This window comes from Littorina saxatilis, linkage group LG11, assembly GCF_037325665.1.
Source record: "Littorina saxatilis isolate snail1 linkage group LG11, US_GU_Lsax_2.0, whole genome shotgun sequence".
In the NCBI taxonomy this organism is placed as follows: Eukaryota; Metazoa; Mollusca; class Gastropoda; order Littorinimorpha; family Littorinidae; genus Littorina; species Littorina saxatilis.
The window spans coordinates 25,023,561-25,043,560 of NC_090255.1; the positions used below are offsets into that span (position 1 = coordinate 25,023,561).

General features: G+C 41.7%; 1 protein-coding gene and 1 long non-coding RNA gene across 6 annotated transcripts in view; one reads left to right on the forward strand and one right to left on the reverse strand.

Annotated features, from left to right (window-relative positions):
* The window catches only part of LOC138980145 (uncharacterized), a 431,218-nt gene that overhangs the window by 317,383 nt on the left and 93,835 nt on the right, over positions 1–20,000 (forward strand). The gene's annotated exons all lie outside the window — the stretch shown is intronic.
* LOC138980132 (uncharacterized) overlaps positions 8,363–20,000 on the reverse strand; it is a 51,898-nt gene continuing 40,260 nt past the window's right edge. For all 5 annotated transcript variants that reach the window (XM_070352954.1, XM_070352953.1, XM_070352956.1 and 2 more), the window contains 3 exons: positions 17,688–17,819; positions 14,983–15,168; positions 8,363–13,989 (listed from right to left, as the gene is read on the reverse strand). In XM_070352954.1, the coding sequence (XP_070209055.1) occupies positions 13,628–13,989; positions 14,983–15,168; positions 17,688–17,819 (680 nt within the window). In that variant the 3' untranslated portion in view covers positions 8,363–13,627. The remainder of the gene's footprint in view (positions 13,990–14,982; positions 15,169–17,687; positions 17,820–20,000) is intronic.

Consider the following 20,000-nt stretch of genomic DNA (forward strand, 5'->3'; position numbering starts at 1 on the left):
ATATCGCAAAATTCGTCGATGAATATATGCTACAATTGTCAAAAAAGATTTTACAGGTCTCAAACAGTGAAGATACAGCGTGGTCTGTCGTGAGTTACGTCTCAAAAACCGGAAACGAATACGATTGGGTGGATAAATTCTCATTGTCTATTCACATGACCGGGTCAAACGTCATGAATGGAACTTTCGACGGTGTTCCCGCGATCTCACAACGCGTGTGTGATGGGCAATGCGGGATTTGTCGTCTGCTGTGGCCATGCTTTCGTGGGTTACAGATGGAAACGAAACAAGGGTGGGGTACATTCAAGCGCGATTATAAGCTGAAATAAATTTGTTTCCTACCGTAGTGCTGTGTTTTGAAAACCTAAATGTTGTTGAAATACATAAATAATGACTTTGAATAACTTTGAGGTTTCCTTTGTTCAGCAGATCGCATTTTTTGATGAAGTTGAAACCGGAAACGACGGTAACCCACGATTACGTGTTTTCTTTGCCGATCAAACTCCCAGAAGAAGAAAAATAGATGTAATTCTTGAGTGTGTATGTCGAGAATAATCCTTCAGCTGACCCATAAACATCACAATAAAATTCACAGAGCTTTATTCTCCATTATGTACAGCTGCAACACAGACTGGTGTATTTTTGTCCCAGTTTTAGGTGCTGTTTTGGGGGCATTTTGGCTAAAAATTAAATCGTTTAAAACCCACAGCAATGTTTGGAAACCCAAACTTGGTTGTTACAGTAAGTCAAATCCATCCCCTTTGACATCAAAGCATCCCCTTTGTCATCCATTGCTCAGAGATATTGTGACAGTCATTCAAAGTTGACAACCCATAATATTTCCCAGTATCTAGGACGTGCACACATGGAATATGAAAAAAAATGCAAAGTAAAATTTTTCCAAATGACTGCCACCCTCATGTCCCTGGCACCTGGGGCACACAAACTTGCCCTTGAACTGCTTCACTCCTCCCACACAGGCAGAGTGGAAAGACTGCTTCACTCCTCCCACACAGGCAGAGTGGAAAGACTGCTTCACTCCTCCCACACAGGCAGAGTGGAAAGACTGCTTCACTCCTCCCACACAGGCAGAGTGGAAAGACTGCTTCACTCCTCCCACACAGGCAGAGTGGAAAGACTGCTTCACTCCTCCCACACAGGCAGAGTGGAAAGACTGCTTCACTCCTCCCACACAGGCAGAGTGGAAAGACTGCTTCACTCCTCCCACACAGGCAGAGTGGAAAGACTGCTTCACTCCTCCCACACAGGCAGAGTGGAAAGACTGCTTCACTCCTCCCACACAGGCAGAGTGGAAAGACTGCTTCACTCCTCCCACACAGGCAGAGTGGAAAGACTGCTTCACTCCTCCCACACAGGCAGAGTGGAAAGACTGCTTCACTCCTCCCACACAGGCAGAGTGGAAAGACTGCTTCACTCCTCTCACACAGGCAGAGTGGAAAGACTGCTTCACTCCTCCCACACAGGCAGAGTGGAAAGACTGCTTGCACCTTGTGCGCTCGCCCATCAACCGGGGCGGGGACGTAGCTCAGTTGGTAGCGCGCTGGCTTTGTAGCCAGTTGGTCGCTATCAGCGTTGGTTCGATCCCCACGTTCGGCGAGAGATTTATTTCTCGGAGTCAACTTTGTGCAGACTCTCTTCGGTGTCCGAACACCCCCGTGTGCACACATGCGCACGAAAAAGATCCCACGTTCACAGCGAAAGTCTCAGGGCTTGGAAAACACGAAGACACGCATGCATCATCTCTCGTCTCCAATTATCATGATCGTATTTCGATACTTTGAAGAGACAAACCCAATGCTGGTGTGTCGAAGAAGACAGCCACAGCGGGCTTGTTCGAATCAAAGTATCACACCATATCTTCAACGTATTACCAATACCTGTCCCAATATAGACCAGTTGGTCTAAGAGGACGTTAAACCCTAATAATCAATCAAAGCCCATCAACCCACGTCCATGTGGTTGTCGGCAAAAGTGAGCAATGCTCACACATTAGGAAAATAATAGGTTTTACTGAACGCAGTTTGCTTTGTAGGTGAACGTGTATCGGCGCAGCCATCCGAGGCTGTTTTTCCGCAGACGTGTAATAACGCAACCGTCTTAAGCCGGCTGCGCCAATACACGCAGCGTGTACCGGCGCAGCGCCATCTTAAGATGATCGTAATACTACACTAGAAGCGGCAGAACAACTTTTAAAAGTGGCGATTGAACCAGGCTGAGAGAGAGAGAGAGAGAGAGAGAGACAGAGAGAGAGAGAGACAGAGACAGAGACAGACAGACAGACAGACAGACAGACAGACAGACAGACAGAGAGTCAGAGAGAGACAGAGACAGAGAGAAAAGGTGTATGTGTGTGTTCGTGTCTGTGTGTGAGTGTGTTTGCTCGCGCGTGCGTGTGTTTGTTTATTTGTGTGTGTGTGTGTGTGTGTGTGTGTGTGTGTGTGTGTGTGTGTGTGTGCGTGTCTGTGTGTGAATGTGTGTGTGTGCGTGCGTGTGCGTGCGTGCGCGTGTATGTGTGTGTGTGTGTGTGTGTGTGCGTGTGTGTGCGTGCGTGCGAGCGCGTGTATGTGTGTGTGTGTGTGTGTGTGTGTGCGTGCGTGTGCGTGCGTGCGTGCGTGCGTGCGTGCGTGCGTGCGTGCGTGCGTGCGCGTGTATGTGTGTATGTGTGCGTGTAAAAATCACCCGTTTTTCCATTTATGTGTGTTTACCATTTACATATTGTACCAATTGATTTTCAAGGCCAGGCAAAACAGAGCAATTAAGTCACAAACGCTCAGGAAAATCTGTCCGGACGACTGAAAGGAATTGATATACCCAGTCGTGCGACAGCCTGTTAATTTTAAAAAGTCGATAATTGTATGTTCGAGAGGAAGTTAAAGGTTCAGTCCTCCTACTTTAAACGGTTCGGGTCACCTTCTCGGATCTATGCAGGATTTAACCTGGTATTAGACAATCCCTTCACGCATTATAATCATCCTCAGAATCAACTGCACATCTGCTTTTTGTGTAGAGTGGGAATTCATTGATGAATAATTGTGTAACTGCAACTAGAGGCCACCTAACCAAATATATTTTGAATAATAATAATAATAATTGTCAGTAAGTACTGGTGTCACATGACTGATGTGAACCAGTTGATTGGCTAATGGCGATGCGCTAAAACTGTTAGCGCACTCTTGGAGTGCGCAAACTTTTCCACAGAGCGTATTCTTCCGCCCTTTGCTTAAGCGAGAGTGTACTCTCATCCTCAGAATTAATTAATGACATGTATCTTATATTCTCCACAATACCAATGATTAAGACCATACATTTCCTGCTTCTCAATTAAAGCAGAAGATGGTTTTTTTTTCTGACAGATTGCATGTGCCTGTGCCACAGTTGCCACTGATCTACAAATAGAACCCGCTGTGTCTGATTTTTCAGTTTCGACTTGCGAAGATTCCTCTCATACTTATGCCATGTTAGTGGCATGTAGTTTATTGTCCACATTACCAAATGATGAGTTAGTATACAATTCCCAGTAGCTAACAGAAAACACAAGTGTTATTCCGATAACGTAGCAGCAGAGACGGTAGCAGCTAGATCAGCACGTAGCAGACTACACTGAAATACGACTGCATCTGTTCAGTAAATGAATGTTTTCCGAATTATCATTTCAAGGCAAGAACAATCGGAATCGAAAACGTGTAGGGTTTAGAACGTTCTTACCATATATAAGACTTATTACCAGTCTGCCTCATGCGTGCAGACTCAGTGCAACGTGACGAGCAAAGTTGTTTTTGAAATGAGACTCAGTGCAGTAGCAGACGACATAAATCCCGCTCAGCAAATTAACATGTTGGGCAAATGTGAACGATAAAACGATGGGGATATAATACGTGTAGGGTTCAGAGCATTCTTACCGTTCATATTTAGTACCAGACTCCCCGATGAGTGAAAATACCACACGAGAAACATGACACATTTATTTTGAAAATGTTCTTTCCGTCGACCTTGGCAAGGGGCAAAACTCTGCACAGTCAATCTGTCGAAGCTCGATAAAGGTTTCGAATCGCAAATAATTAAGAGCACAGTCCTTTCTCCGAGTTTAAATGAGGTCTCTATGAAAGATCATCACTTTTTAGCTTAACGCTACACTGGAATTTACCAACAGAAATTAAAACAAGAGTTTGCGTGTGACGAAAGCACGACACACTTGAGACACCCCACACAAAAGTAGATCCAGTGACACAAACCTGACCACACAGTTACGCCTATCCAAATGCGCGTTTCAAAATGTGCGTTTTGAATCTTCTTTTTTCTCTGGCGGTACTGACAATATCGTTATTGAAACAATCCCAGTGCACTAAGGGATTTATAGAGCAAATCTCGAAAATAATTATTGAACTCAGCGCTATGCGCTTCGTTCAATAATGAATTTTCTCGATTTGCTCTATAAATCCCTCAGTGCACTGGGATGTCTCAATAACTTAAATAATAATAATAAATTAGCATTTATATAGCGCAGTATCATAACTTTACAATTGTGACCCTCCACCACGAAATGAGTCGCATGTCACCTTTGCATGATTTTCATATTTTTACATTTTCATAAAGAGTTTGTTATGTTCTATCCAGTGGTGAAAACCGTTTTAGAAAAGAGCGAAAACTGTTTGAGTTATAAGCCTGTGACTAAGGTGACCCTCACACTGTTACCAGACACTCCCCGGACTTATATCAAGCCTAGCGCAGAACCGCGCGAGGTGACATGCGACTCATTTCGTGGTGGAGGGTCACAATTATGCTCTTTGCGCTTGACACATTTAAAATTAAAACACAGTTATGTACAAGCATTTACATCTACATTCATAGTCAGCAACGCTTAATTAAAAGCATACACCATGAAACATATACATACAACAGATTCATCCACTAACTAAGTAATAATAAGGAATAGGAACAAAAAACTGCATGTCAGAAGAACCAGAACAAGATAACAGTGAAAATATGTACTCACGAGTGCCAGAAACACGAACAATTCACTGTTATCTTGTTCTTCTATATGTATATATACGACTTGTGTGTGTGTGTGTGTGTGTGTGTGTGTGTGTGTGTGTGTGTGTGTGTGTGTGTGTGTGTGTGTGTGTGTGTGTGCGTGCGTGCGTTCGTGTGTGTCTGTGTGTGTGTGTGTGTGTGTGTTCGCTATGCCAAGCCAAAGTTCTCGATGGATCTGCTTCAAATTTGGTGGGCATATTCAGGTAGACCCCGGACACAACCTGGTCGATGAGAATTTTCAACACGTGCTCTCAGCGCGCAGCGCTGAACCGATTTTGGTTTTTCTATTCATCTTCCCAGATCCATTCCCAGTAACTCTTCCTTATCTTCTCCAGTGTTTTACGTTTATCTCCCTTCCTTCGTGTGGCGTCAATCCATATTCCCGTTACTACGTTACTATTTTTAGAATGTCACTGCACTGTCCAGAACGCTTTCCTTGCACCCGTAAGTTGTCCTCACTGTAAAAGTGCAAAGGTCGGATCAATTTATAGCCACGCGAAAAATACACTGTCATCTATCTCTATATATTTATAGATATACATATACATATATGTATAGGTTACAACACGAGTGGTTTTGTATATGGCTTGTATTTCAGTCAAGACCCAGCGGATGAATATCATCGGGAGACACGAGCCTCTGGCGAGTGGCTCTCGATTGATATTCCCGCTGGGTCTTGACTGAAATACAAGCCATATAAAAAACAACGAGTGTTGTAATCTGTATATCCCATTCTACCATCAAACACAAAGTGTAGACTACTAGCGGCACTGTTGCGATCTGTGCAGGGTAAAACAGTGTTGCCAGCGAGACTTAGCCCTTTTGCAACCTTAAACTAAGTGACCGTCGCTGAAAAAATAAAACGAATGAGTGCATCGAGAAGTACGCGGTAACACTACTTTCAGACCATTTAAAAGCTTTAAGTAAAGGTTCATAAGTTGCAAGAAAGTAATGAAGTCGTATAGAAATTAATTTAGTTGAAGCGCACAATTCTTTTGTTTTGCGTTTCAAGTCGGCAGAACGGGCGAAACGGGTTTGGGACCCATTTGGCTTACTCGATTCAGAATCGATTCCACGTTGTTTTTCTCGAACGTGTGTAATTAGGCTTATTGACAGAGAAGCAAATTTTAGGGAACAAATATGTAGGTGTAGGTTTAACCATTTGCTCCCTATTTGAAATGTATCTACGTGATAAACGTGTTTTGCGAGTGTGTTTGCATGGATGAACTTAAACTGGTATGGGTGTGAGGAAAACGCGACCGACACGTCTGTCACCGCCGATTGATTGCATTTTGAAGGAATATGACTGGATTACGGAAAAATACACACATGTTAAGTTCTTGGATACCTTCATCGCCAATGTGGACTTACTGCAGAGCCAGACAAAAGAGTAGACTTGCTCGCAAAACACGTGAAACAGCGAAGCCCAACCGTGCCAGGTAAAGGACGCTTATCGGTCTCGCTGCGCATGTCACCAGTGACAGTGTTGTTGCTTGACTAACAAACTCGAAACTGTCATTTAAAACATGAGCCAAATGTGTATTGATTGTGTGATAAGTCTATGTGACAGGGCTTCTATTATCTGTGCTCCCTAGCTTCTGTCAGTTCCCACACCGACACTGCCAGAGAAACTGAAGACGCACACCAAAACACACAACCGACAGATTCTCAAAAGTCGTCTGCTAACGATACAAGGGAGGGTACTCGTGTTTTTGTTTTGGTTCGCTTGCATCTGGTTATCTTGTAAGTTGAATGTTCGTTTTTTTCGACCTGCATTGCTTTCATAATGAAAGAAACGTTTGCTTATTGCATCTCATACATCAGATCAGTTCTGAGATTCATTTTTGCGTGCAACTGATATGGTTTTCTGAGCCGTGCAATACGATTTTGGAACTTCATACAAATGTGTCACATTGTTCGGCGCGAGGTCAAAGGTCGGGAGGAAAGTAGTTCTTTGCCCAAATCGGAATCTGCACTATCATATATTTTTTGGAGTCCATGATGTATTTATTGAGCTATGAAAATACAACATATGTACCCATACTGAAGTAACAGAGACAAAGAAGGGAGGTCATGGGATATATATATATATATATATATATACGGCTTCTGTATGTGTGTGTGTGTGTGTGTGTGTGTGTGTGTGTGTGTGTGTGTGTGTGTGTGTGTGTGTGTGTGTGTGTGTGTGTGTGTGGGCAACACCTGTGGATTGTAGAGTTCTGTTTGTGATGTGGTCTGGCGGCTTTTGTGTGTCTGTATGTTCGGGCCTTCCTTAGAGAAGCCATAACAGTTATTATAGGGCTTAGAAATATGCTCTAAAATTATCAATCCCGTTTGAGTGGACTTCGCCTTCAAAGGTGATTGTGGTGTTTCGGCACTCGGTTACATTTGGCGTCGTCGACAGGGATGGGACTCGACATGAAATGTTCAGGCCACTGAATCATTTTCGTGCTGTTCCCATTCCACCAACCTGGGAGGGACCTAAGCTTGGCGGGTCCATGGTTCGGAACTTTGGGGACAAAGTTCATTCAAAGGGGGTCGAGTGTGACAGGGAGACTACCGTCGCCCTTCACAGCAGACTCTGCAGAGTTGTTCGTCTTAGAAGTTGTGGGCTTTCCTTGCATGTACCCGTAAGTTGTCCTCACTGTAAAAGTGCAAAGGTCGAATCTATTTATCGAAAAATCCACTGTCATCTATCTCTATATATTTATATATATATATATAGATATATACGGCTTCTGTGTGTATGTGTGTGTGTGTGTGTGTGTGTGTGTGTTTGTGTGTGTGTGTGTGTGTGAGTGTGTGTGTGTGTGTGTGTGTGTGTGGAGGCAACACCTGTGGAATGTAGAGTTCTGTTTGTGATGGGGTCTGGCGGCTTTTGTATGTTCTGGCCTTTGAGAAGCCATAACAGTTAATATAGGGCTTAGAAATAAGCTCTAAAATTCTCAATCCCGTTTGAGAGGACTTCGCCTTTAAAGGTGATTGTGGTGAACCGCCACCCTGTCTGTCTCTGTCTCGCGATTCACCCCGGCGAAGCCGGGTATTCCTCTAGTATGCAAATACATGAACACACATACTGACATTCACACATTTTAAATTTATACATTAACACGCGGAGAGAGAAAGAGAGACACATACACACACACACACACACACACACACACACACACACACACACACACACACACACAGACAGACACACATACACACACACACACACATACACACACATACAGCCAGACACACACACACACACACACACACACACACACACACACACACAAGCACGCGCAAAATCGAAAATCACACATAATTATCACATTCCTTTTATATACATCTGTATGGCACACACTTCTGCTTTCACGGCGAGCATTTCTGAAAGCGTTCAACACAAAGAGAACACGCTTGTGCTTATTCTCCGTATATATCGTGAGAGCATTCAACAAATATGGCACAAGCGTTTGCTTTCCTCAGAAAACAATCTGAAGCGTTTTCTTCTCTTTAGCGTGTCTAAAAGCAATTTAGCACGGATGACACACTATCGTAATCCCAGTAAGCAACGTGAAAGCAGGCAACTAATACGACATAAACGCTTGGATTTTTAAAGAACATGGCAACAGATTTATTCTTAGTAAGCATTTACAAAGAAAACATACATAATTGTTGTTGGCGTAAGCGTTGGTTTTTTCTCGGTGTACTATTCTGAAAGCTTTCAAAAATATACTAGCACAAGCGTTAACTCTTTAGTGAGCATCTCTAAATAAAAAAAATAATAAAAAATAAAAAACACCAAAGATTTAACAAATATGGCACAAGCGTTTGCTCCCTCGGTTAGCATTTATTTGAACATATAATTGTCGTTGGCTCTAACCGTTGGTCTTCCTCGTAAAGCATTTTTGAATCAACATACATGGCACACGCGGTTTGCTCTCTCCATAAGCATTTCTGAAAACATTCAACAAATATAGCACAATCATAAGCGTTGCGTTCTCTTTGTAAGCAGTAGGAAAGCAATTGATAAATATGGCACAAGCGTTTGCGCTCTCTTGATAAGCATTTCAGAAAGGATTCAGTGACAATGGCACAAGCGTTTGCGTTTTTTCGGTAAGTATTTTTGAAATCATTCAATATTCAACCATTCAACAAATATCGCACATGCGTTTGCGTAATCTCGATTAGCATTTATGAAACAATTTAATAAATATAGCTTAAGCGTTTGCGCTCTCTCAGTAAGCATTTCTAAAAGCACATAGCACACGCGTTTGCTTTCTTTGGTTAATATATGTGACAGCAGTCAACAAATGCAGCCCTTAGGGGTTACATGTGGCAAGAATTTCTGAAAGTGTTAACCAAGAAAAACAAACGTTAGTTACCCCAATACACCCTTCGTACGATGTGTCTGCAAACACCTCCGAGTGGAGGGGTTTTGCAGTCAGTGCAGCAAAGATAAAGAGGGAAAATGTTCTCGGCTCGCGCAGCAGCAAGCACTATGTATCTAGACTGAATAAGCACTTGTGAAAGAAGTCAAGAAGCAGGGCGCAAGACGATTGCATTTTCGGTAAGCATTTCTTAAGGCATAATACTGGGGTTGGCACAAGAGTTGGATTCCTGCGGCAAGCATTGGCTAAAGCATTGAACTAAAACAGATCCAACATTTTTATTCACAGTAAGCAATTTTAAAAGAACTAAACACAAATGGCGAAATCATTCGTTTTCCTCCTCGGTGAGCATGTATGGAAGCATTTATGAGTATCAATCGCACACGTTGCATATAGCAGCGGCGTTGACTTTCTCGGTAAGCAATTTCTGGAAATATTTAGAATGGTTTCCGCAAAGGTTCGTTTTGTATTGTAGGCATTAGTTCAAGCATTCAACTTAAATGAGACAAACGTCTGCATTCTCAATAACAACATTCTGAGAGCATTAATTCATTGCCTTGGATACATTGTGAAATAATTAAACTACGACTCGAATGTGGGATTATTCGTAAGAATTTCTGGAAGCATTCAACTTATATGACTTGAACATCTGCATTCTAAGTATGCATTTCTGAAAGCATTCAACCTATGAGGCTCAAAAGTCTGCATTCTTATCAAGCATTTCTGAAAGCATTCAACTTATACGGCTCAACATTCTGCATTCTTGGTTAACATTTCTGAAAGCATTTAATTTATCCGGCTCAAAATTCTGCATTCTTGGTAAACATTTTTGAAAGCATTCAGTTTATACGGCCGGCTGCATTATTGATAATCATTTCTCAAAGGCATTCAACTTATATGACTTGAACATCTGCATTCTTAGCAAGCATTTCTGAAAGCATTCAATTTATCCAGCTCAAAATTCTGCATTCTTGGTAAATATTTCTGAAAGCATTTAATTTATCCGGCTCAAAAGTCTGCATTGTTGGTAAACATTTCTGGAAGCATTCAGTTTATACGGCTGCATTATTGGTAATCATTTCTCAAAGGCATTCAACTTATATGACTCGAACATCTGCATTCTTAGTAAGCATTTCTGGAAGAATTCAATTCATGCTGCTCAGAAGTCTGCATTCTTAGTAAGCATTCTCAATAAGCATTTCGTAGAGCATTTAACTTTTGCGGCTTGAATTTTCGGGTTCTGGGTAAGCATTTCTGAAAGCATTCAACTTGTTAGGCTCTAACATTTGCATTATTGGTAAGCATTTCTAAAACATTCAAGTAAGTGTGTTCGAATGTTTGAATTATCGGTACATTTCTAAAAGCATTTACCAAAGATGGCACAAACATTCGTTTTCTTCGGTAAACATTTCTGAAAGCATTAATTCATTGCCTTGGATACATTGTGAAATAATTAAACTACGACTCGAATGTGGGATTATTCGTAGTGATGATGCAGTGCAAAAGTATTCAACTAACTACCCGGCGTACACGTTTTTTTTTTTCAGCAAGCAATTTTGAGAGCATACTTAGCACACGTGTTCCTTTTGTCAATAGCATTTCTGACAAAAATTGATATAGTACATTGTAAAAGCATCAACACGAACGTTTGCATTCTGGAAAGATTTCTAAAAGCGTTTATTAAAGAAGGCACACACTCTTTTCTGTGAATTTTTTTGAAAGCATGCAGCTTAATTTGCGGAAACTTTTGCATTCTATAAATAATGTCTGAAAGTGAAAGTATTTAGTGAAGATGACACAAGTCGTTTGTGTTCTTTGTAAGGAGTTCTGAAAGCAATGTCCTTTAACAGCGAGAAATTTTGCATTCTCGGTTAGAACTTCTGCAGGCATGAAACACATTTTGCACATACGTTTTCTTTGTCAGAAGGTGTGTAAGCATTTATCTGAAAGCATAATGTGACACGAACGTTTGCTTTTCCAGTCTCAACTCGAAAGGCATTCAACAAAATATAACTGTATTTAGACTTCCGTAAGATGATTCCTCACGTTTTACCATTTTAGCAGCTGGGTGCAAATCATACAATCTGAAAGCTTTTCAAAGTGATATTTCCCATTTTTCACACTTGATAAGCAAGAACTGTTAAATATTTATCATATAAGATAAAAACCTACAACCACATCTACCAAAATAAAAACAACAGAACAAAAATGACCCACAACAGCAACAACAGAAATAGCAATGCCGCATAAAAATTGCTAAAATGTATAACGATTACAAATACTGCTGCACACAACACTTCGTGTAAAAACACGACAATAACAACAAAAGACAAGGTAGCAAACTAGGGGTGCTACTTTTGCAAATGTATGATACTTGACACAGAGAACACACATCTAATGCAACCAGCCCAGCACATGATTCTCGTATATCCTTATGCAGCTTCAGAACCAAACACGTTTACGGTTTTCTAACCAGATCTAGTTTCATTCATAGAACGAATGCTATTCAGTTGGTAGTGGGAAACGTTTAAGTCTCTCTAGTCCCTCAGAAATAATTCTTAACAGGAAACGACTCGAAACGAAAATATAGAAAGCGCAATTAGTGAGAAGATTGGCTTAAAGAATAACACCGAAAAAGGAGGGGGGAGGGGGAATTAAGAAGAAAATACAGATGTAAAAATGCAGTATAAGAAAGAGGAACTAACACACGTTGAAGCAACAAAGAAAACCTAAACAGTATCAAAAGAAAACAAGGTGTCAGGGAACGAAAAGCAGGTGACCTACTAAATTAACCAAAATTAATGTCAATCACTTGACAAGTGCAAAAGATTATCGAACTATCCACACACAAAATTACACGGGCAAAACGACAACAAAAGCTTGTCACGAACTACACAGAAGAAAAATAAAGCAACAAAGACGTTTATCATATTCAAATTTATTCAAAGCAAGAAACCGGTCCACAAAGCATTATCTACACAGGTACTTTCGTAGTTACAGATACTCACACGTCTTCGTCCATTCTTTCCTTTACACACATATTTCTCTTTCACTTTCCTTGTCGTCACGCTCATAAGAAAAATACCTATCTCAGTCTTAGGCATTTCTGTAGTGAAACTACAGGGGAAGCTACTGGAAGGGTATCTATCATGTGTTAGGGAGTACAAACTCTCAGACCATCGGAAACCATTGCCACGGTAACGTAAGCAAAACTGCCTATCTCGTTTCTTGAGTTAGGGACTTTTTCTTTATGATACAGGAAGACTTGTTTTGAGAATGTGAAAGTATGCAAAAGCTCTTTGTGGGTTGTTATGGAGTTTTGCTGATTGAAAATGTTGCTGTCAGCTCTTTATCTCACGTTTATCCAGCTGTCACCGCTCAAGATAGGCATTTTGCAACTTATAACTAAAATGAGATAGGCAGATTGTTCAGAAACCAAAGAAAGTTGTTTGCGTTTTTCTCAAAACATCAACAATGACATAGGCAATTATCTTATGAGCGTGACGTTGTATTTACTGTGGTCGTTATTTTATTCAATATCAACCAAAACGAGGCTGGGGATGAACAATACTGTTTTATAGTATAAATGGTTTTGAACTGTCAGTACAGACACAATTAAGACACACACAAAATACAAATTTAAAACACTTTACAACTTGTACAAAAGATGGGAACTAGAAAAGATTTATCGAACTATCTGGTATTTTAGAAGAAAAAAAACGTCATGCTTATTTTCCCCCAAAAATAATGTTCCTAAAAAAACACTTAATTGCCAGCTGGATAATTGTTGATACTAACATAATACCTAACGGGCCTTAAACAACTGATTTCACAGAGGGAGTGAGTCAACGGAACTACGTACAGCTCTCAAAATATTGCCAATACATTCAAATTAAACAGGTACATTGAACAACAACGAAACTAAACCAAAAATAAAGGTAAAGTGTAAAGACAAGAAGCCGTTTATTCACTGGTGCGTTTCTATAGGAGGGCAAAGCATAAGGTAAATGCGGTTTTGTCTTCTCACCGACGAAGTGTATTGCCAAAAAAAGTGTCTCTCCTGTGATCACTTTATCGTCTACATTCTTCTTTCTAACAAAAATCTCCGGTGGTTTTTTTTACTTAACATGGGGTGGTGAATTATCAGTGATCAGCTCGAGAGGTTGTGAGGTCTTCATGTTTGTACGCTAAGAAACTCATCCATTAAGAGCCCTGTAGTTTGTGCCGTTGACGTCATCTCCGCTTTGGGTGACGTCACTTCCGGCCTCGGACGTTTGCCAGGTGGCCGGGGGAAGAGCGCTGGTACTGTCGGAGGTCTCGTTCCCAATGTGGAAATCCGTGGTGTTTCCAGAGCCTGAAATCGTGGAGCGCTTGGTGAGATGTTTTGGGGTGGTTTTACCCTTGGAAGAGTAGACGGCAGCGGGAGCGGCTGCGGCTGCGGATTTTTTTGGCTCCGTGGTTGTAGCGTTTAAGGGAGAAGCTGGGGCTGCCGTAGTGGTCGTGTTGGTTGCGTTGGTTGCGTTCACGGTCATGTTCGTCAGTTGTGCTGGTGTGGAGGCTGTTGTGATTCGGAGAAGAAAACAGAGAGAAAATGAGAAATACGTACAGGAATCATCAACGGTGTGGAAAACAGTCGATACAGAGACTCGATTTATTTCTCTGTCTCAGGGTTTGAAACCATGAATACACGCATACAAGGGGGGGGGGGGGGGGAGGGTAGCGCCGTACTGTATGGCAGGCTCTTTGGTTCCCCAGTGAGAAAACAGCCCCAATGTCCATGAGGGTAACCTCACAGGACTAAACAAAAATTGTATCCGGATCTTTATCCTCGATTTATTTGACTTCAAACGAGCGAGCATATTAGCACACGGACGTACTCTAAGCCAACACCTGGCGACAGAAGGTGGAAGGAGAACCGAAGACCCTAAACCATACGTGGGGTACCATCCAGACACTCGCCCAGAACGGACAGGAGTGGAGGTCCTTCGTTGCCAACCGGCATAACGGGCAGTAAGTAAGTACTCCAATGACTGGACACATGGTTTTAAACATACACAGTCAACATTCAAGTGTTCTATAAAGATACTTTCCCTTTCCGTCTCTATCCTTCTTCTTATTGGCCCCACAAAGCCACAGTTGTCGAGGGGACGTTAAAACAAACCACATTCTTACACCCATTTTATACATTGATACTCCCCCCCCCCCCCCTCTTTCTCTCTGTTTCTGTGTCTCTCGCTTATTCCTGACTTAGCATCTGAATCAGACGTAACCCGAACGATGCATTAGTATGTTACGCTTATGTGTTCAAGAAAATCGCGGAGTTCGACTACCCCCCCCCCCCCCTTCCAACCCCCTTTTGAAGTAAACCTTGTGTTTATTCAATAACATGGTTTACATCTCTCTCTCTCTCTCTCTCTCTCTCTCTCTCTCTCTCTCTCTCTATCTCTCTCTCTCTCTAAAGTTCCATCATCATCATCATCATCATCATCATCATCATCATCATCATCATCATCATCATCTCCTCCTCCTTATTCTTAATCTCCGTACTCACCTTTGAAAGGTTCCAGGCGGGCTTCATACTTTTCGTTGATCTGAGACATGGAGTCACCGTTACACAGGGAAGCTGTACAGAAACACCATTCCACCTCCCTGTTCCACATCTGTTGTACCCGGCACCCGACGTAGTTGGTGTCGATGATACTGCTCGTCCACCCGTCCGCACAACCGCGGTAGATCACTGCAAAAAGAAGAAACACAATGGTATGGTTTTATTAACCACTACAAAAAGCAAAATAAAACAATCCCCAAACTATCGGCTCACACACTGATGGTCCCTGCAAAGGTTTACTGGGTGGTTTTTTGTGTCTGTCTGTCTCCTTGTCTGGTTGTATGCCTATCTATCTATCTATATATCTGTCTGTTTATCCATTGATCTATTTAGCTAGCTATCTGTCTGTCTATCTATCTGTCTATCTGTCTATTTGTCTATCTATCTATCTGTCTGAAAATCTAACTAGCTAGCTAGTGATTTGCCCCCGCCTCCTAAGATTCGCTCAATCCATCTATTTGACTATCTATCTATCCATCTGACTATCTGACTATCTATCGATCTATCTATCTTCCTATCTATCTGTCTATTAATGTAACTAGCTAGCTAGTGATTTGCCCCCGCTCCCCAAGATTCTCTCCATCCATCTATTTGACTATCTATCTGTCCACCCATTACACCTCGGTATAAGCAGACATAACGTATGTATGTTTTCTTGCTGAACAGAAGGGGAACGTATACTGTGTGTACTGTCAGCGTATACGGTAGTATGGTTCGAAGCGATGTCTCCGATGACCGATGAGGAGTGACAGTCAGTATAAAACTGTTATCAGAAACAGATAAATTACGGGGGCCCGGGTAGCTCAGGTGGTAGAGCACTGGGCTTGTGATCGAAAGGTCGCTGGTTCGAATCCGCGCCGGGACGGACACGGGTCAACTTTATGTGCAGACCCAGAGACGGTATTCATCTTCCAGAGGAGAGAGAGAGAGAGACGTGTGATTAGGAATAGCCAGACCTCGGAAATTTTTGTTTTTGAAATATGCGACTTTTTTCTTTTACTGCGAGATTCCGTTCTTTCCGTGTGACGTCACGTCAATCTATCTATCTAAAGAGACCGTATACGTTCAGCTGGTAGTTCCAATAAGGATTTTTCGCTGATACCACCAGAAAGTATACGCTGAACGTACAGAACGTATACTGTGAGCTGCTGTGTAGCGGGCCCAGGACTGTATGTTTTGTGCGGTCTGAGCGATGTGCAATGCCTCCTATCTATCTATCTATCTATCTATCTATCTATCTATCTATCTATCTATCTACCTATCTACCTATCTATCTATCTATCTATCTATCTATCTGTTTAACTATCAATCTATTTATATGTCTATCTGTCTATCTATCTGTACATCTGTCTATCTGTCTATCTATATATCTATCTGTCTATTAATCTAACTAGCTAGCTAGTGATTTGCCCCCGCCCCCAAGATCCCCTTCCTTCCTCCTCCAACTTCTCCTCTCTCTCCCTCCCTCTCTCATTCTCTGTCTGTCTGGCTCCCCCCCTCTCTCTCTCTCTCTCTCTCTCTCTCTCTCTCTCTCTCTCTCTCTCTCTCTCTCTCTCTCTCCTTCTTCCCGTTACTTTACACTTGTTTTATCTCGAAAACGGTATCATAAACATTCACTCGAAAACTGTTCTGTGAGCAGCTATAAACTATAGTACAAGTTTACAGCACGGGCATAAAACAAAACGAGCTTTGTTTTACAGTGTTAACGTAGGACTGTAGTAAAAAGAGATCTTTGAAGATCGGCATGCATTTCACATATTAAACATCTCAGCAAGGAAAATACAGGTAGTGATAATAAACCCTATTTCCCCAGTCCCCTTTAAAAGTTCTCCATTCTGTCATACCATACTGGCTATGGGAGTAACACAATGAGAAGAAACAAATATTCCACTTTCAAAAGGAAGCTATAGAGAATACTACATGGCTTGCTGTGTCGTACCAGATTTACACGAGTTGCTTTTTTTAAATATTGAACTGCGAGCTCAAGCGAGCTGTTCACTATTTGAAAAAGCAACGAGTGTAAATCTGGTACGACACAGCAAGCCATGTAGTATTCTGTTTATCCTACATACTGTACTTACGTGTATTTTACTGAAAATGTCCTGCAGTCGAGGCAGCTAACTTGAAGACGCTTGTTTTAGAACCTCGATCTCTTCTAAAGCCTCATCTATTACGTCAAAGTAAAGAAACGTCACTCTGAAAGTGTGGCGTGACGTGTTAGTTCTAAAAATTCATCGAGGGTAATTAGCGAGCGCAATTTTTTGTTTCTATAATGACGTTTGTCTCGGTGACTTTGGCATCATAAGCAGTGGAAAAACAGGTCCCTGCCAGACTTGCTTGACATTACCTCCTTTACATGATATACACACGTGTGATTTGAACGATTATTATCTCACGAGTGTCTCTCTCACGTATGTAGGATAAATACCCTTCTCCGGCAACTATATAGAACATACCTGGCAATAACACGCTGTTGTTGAAGAAACAAACTCCACTAAAATACAGTACTAACCAAAAAACAAAAACAAATAATTAAAATAAATAAAAAGGACCTGGCATTTATTTCTGTATTTGGCATTGTCATTGAAATTAAACAATTAACTTATTTGAAAGGGTGGGGGGGGGGGGGGGTAGGTAGGGGGGTTTACCTCCTTTGTCCTTGCGCACGAAGCATTTGTTCGTTGTGGAACAGGACGTCTTGCCCAGGTAGTTGGCATTCTGGATTTGAACGCTTTCTCCGCAAAGAGGGCTGTCACTGTAGCAATCCCAGCAGAAGAATTCTGAAAGCAGCATAGAAAAGCTTCTGGTTATAATGTGATTAATGAATTGGGGGGGTGGGGGGGTAGAAAGCAGCACAGCCTGGTTATAATGCAATTCGTAAAAAAATCGTAAACATTTGTAAAAAGCAGCACAAAAAAACACACACAAAGTCTGGTTATAATGCGATTCATGGGACAAAATGGAAAGCAGTATAGAAAAGCTTCTGGTTATAATGTGTATAATGTGATTAATGAATATGGGGGGGGGGGAGGGGGTTGGGGGGTTAGAAAGCAGCACTGCCTGGTTATAACGCAATTCGTGGGGATAAATTGTAAAATGCAGAAGAAAAACCCCACACAAAAAGTCTGGTTATAATGCGATTCAGGGGACAAGATGGAAAGCAGCATAGAAAAGCATCTGGTTATAATGTGATTAATGAATATAGGGGGGTGGTAGGGTAGAAAGCAGTACAATCTGGTTATAATGCAATTCTTGGGGATACATTGTAAAAAGTAGCCAAAAAGTCTGGTTATAATGCGATTCATGGGACAAAATGGAAAGCAGTATAGAAAAGCTTCTGGTTATAATGTGTATAATGTGATTAATGAATATGGGGGGGGGGGGGGGAGGGGGTTGGGGGGTTAGAAAGCAGCACTGCCTGGTTATAACGCAATTCGTGGGGATAAATTGTAAAATGCAGAAGAAAAACCCCACACAAAAAGTCTGGTTATAATGCGATTCAGGGGACAAGATGGAAAGCAGCATAGAAAAGCTTCTGGTTATAATGTGATTAATGAATATAGGGGGATGGTAGGGTAGAAAGCAGTACAATCTGGTTATAATGCAATTCTTGGGGATACATTGTAAAAAGTAGCCAAAAAGTCTGGTTATAATGCGATTCATGGGACAAAATGGAAAGCAGCATAGAAAAGCTTCTGGTTATAATACGATCTATAGTTGGATGGGGGTGGATACAGAATGAAATAAGCAGTCTGGTAATAATGCGATTCATGTAGAAATGGAACGCAGCATAGATAGACACTCTGTTATAATGCGATTCATGGGATGGGGGGGGGGGGGGGGTGAGAAAAGCAGCCTAGATTAAAAAGTCTGTTATAATCCGATTTTGGGGGAGAAAAGGAAAGCGGCATCGATAAACATTCTGATATAACGCAAGTCCTGGGGGAGGGAGGGGGGGGAAAGCATCATGAATAATCAGTCTGTTATAATACGATTCTTTGGGAAAAAAAGAAAGCAACATATAGACAAACAGTCTAGTAAATAAGTACAGTTAATTAGTTTAAAGCGGATACTTGCAACAACAAAAAAGTACCGGATTAATTGAACCAAATGTATTGCATGCTGTTGGAAGAAGCTTCGCATGCAATTAAAGAGGTCCCAACTGTTCACTCAGTACTTTTGCGTGCTCAAAGGCTCTAATGATTTACGGCTGAACCCTGATGTTATTGATCCACAGCAGGCAAAAACTGTTGTGATAATTTGTTATTCTAAGTCAGGGCGGAAAGGGATCTGAGTGCACTCTGAAAAAAAAAACCCGAAACATTGTTGTTCTTAGTCAGGTCTCTGTATTATTAATTACGTCCACGGTACTCCTGTTAAAACACGCACAGATATATTTGCCCTGCAGAGAGAGAAAGTTTCATACGAGTGTAAAACACATTAAAGGCCGAGTGAAAATAAAGCTGTGAGAAAATCGAAAGGACTATCCTTTTTATAAATATCCGGGTTGGCTTTATTGAGTTACGCTTGTAACGAACTCCCAGAGTGTGTGACACCGAATGTAGAGTGCATTTTCTGAAGCATCCGGTTCACGATCAATCTTACCCCCCAAAGAAGAATCTATACTGCTCGAGTTAAAAAGCACTGTGTCGCCTTTGATATATAATTATGTACTTGAAAAAAAAGAATGTGGGAGAGATAATGCGTGTGTTTATGTGTGTTTGTGTGTGTGAAAGCGTTTGTTCTCTCTCTCTCTCTCTCTCTCTCTCTCTCTCTCTCTCTCTCTCTCTCTCTCTCTCTCTCTCTTTCTCTCTCCCTCTCTCTCTCTTTCTCTCTCTCTCTCTCTCTCTAAGTGTCTCTCTCTCTCTCTCTAAGTCTCTCTCTCTCTCTCTCTCTCTCTCTCTCTCGTCCCTTCCCTCCTTTCATTTTCTCTCTCCCTATTTCGCTCCCTTCCCCGCCTT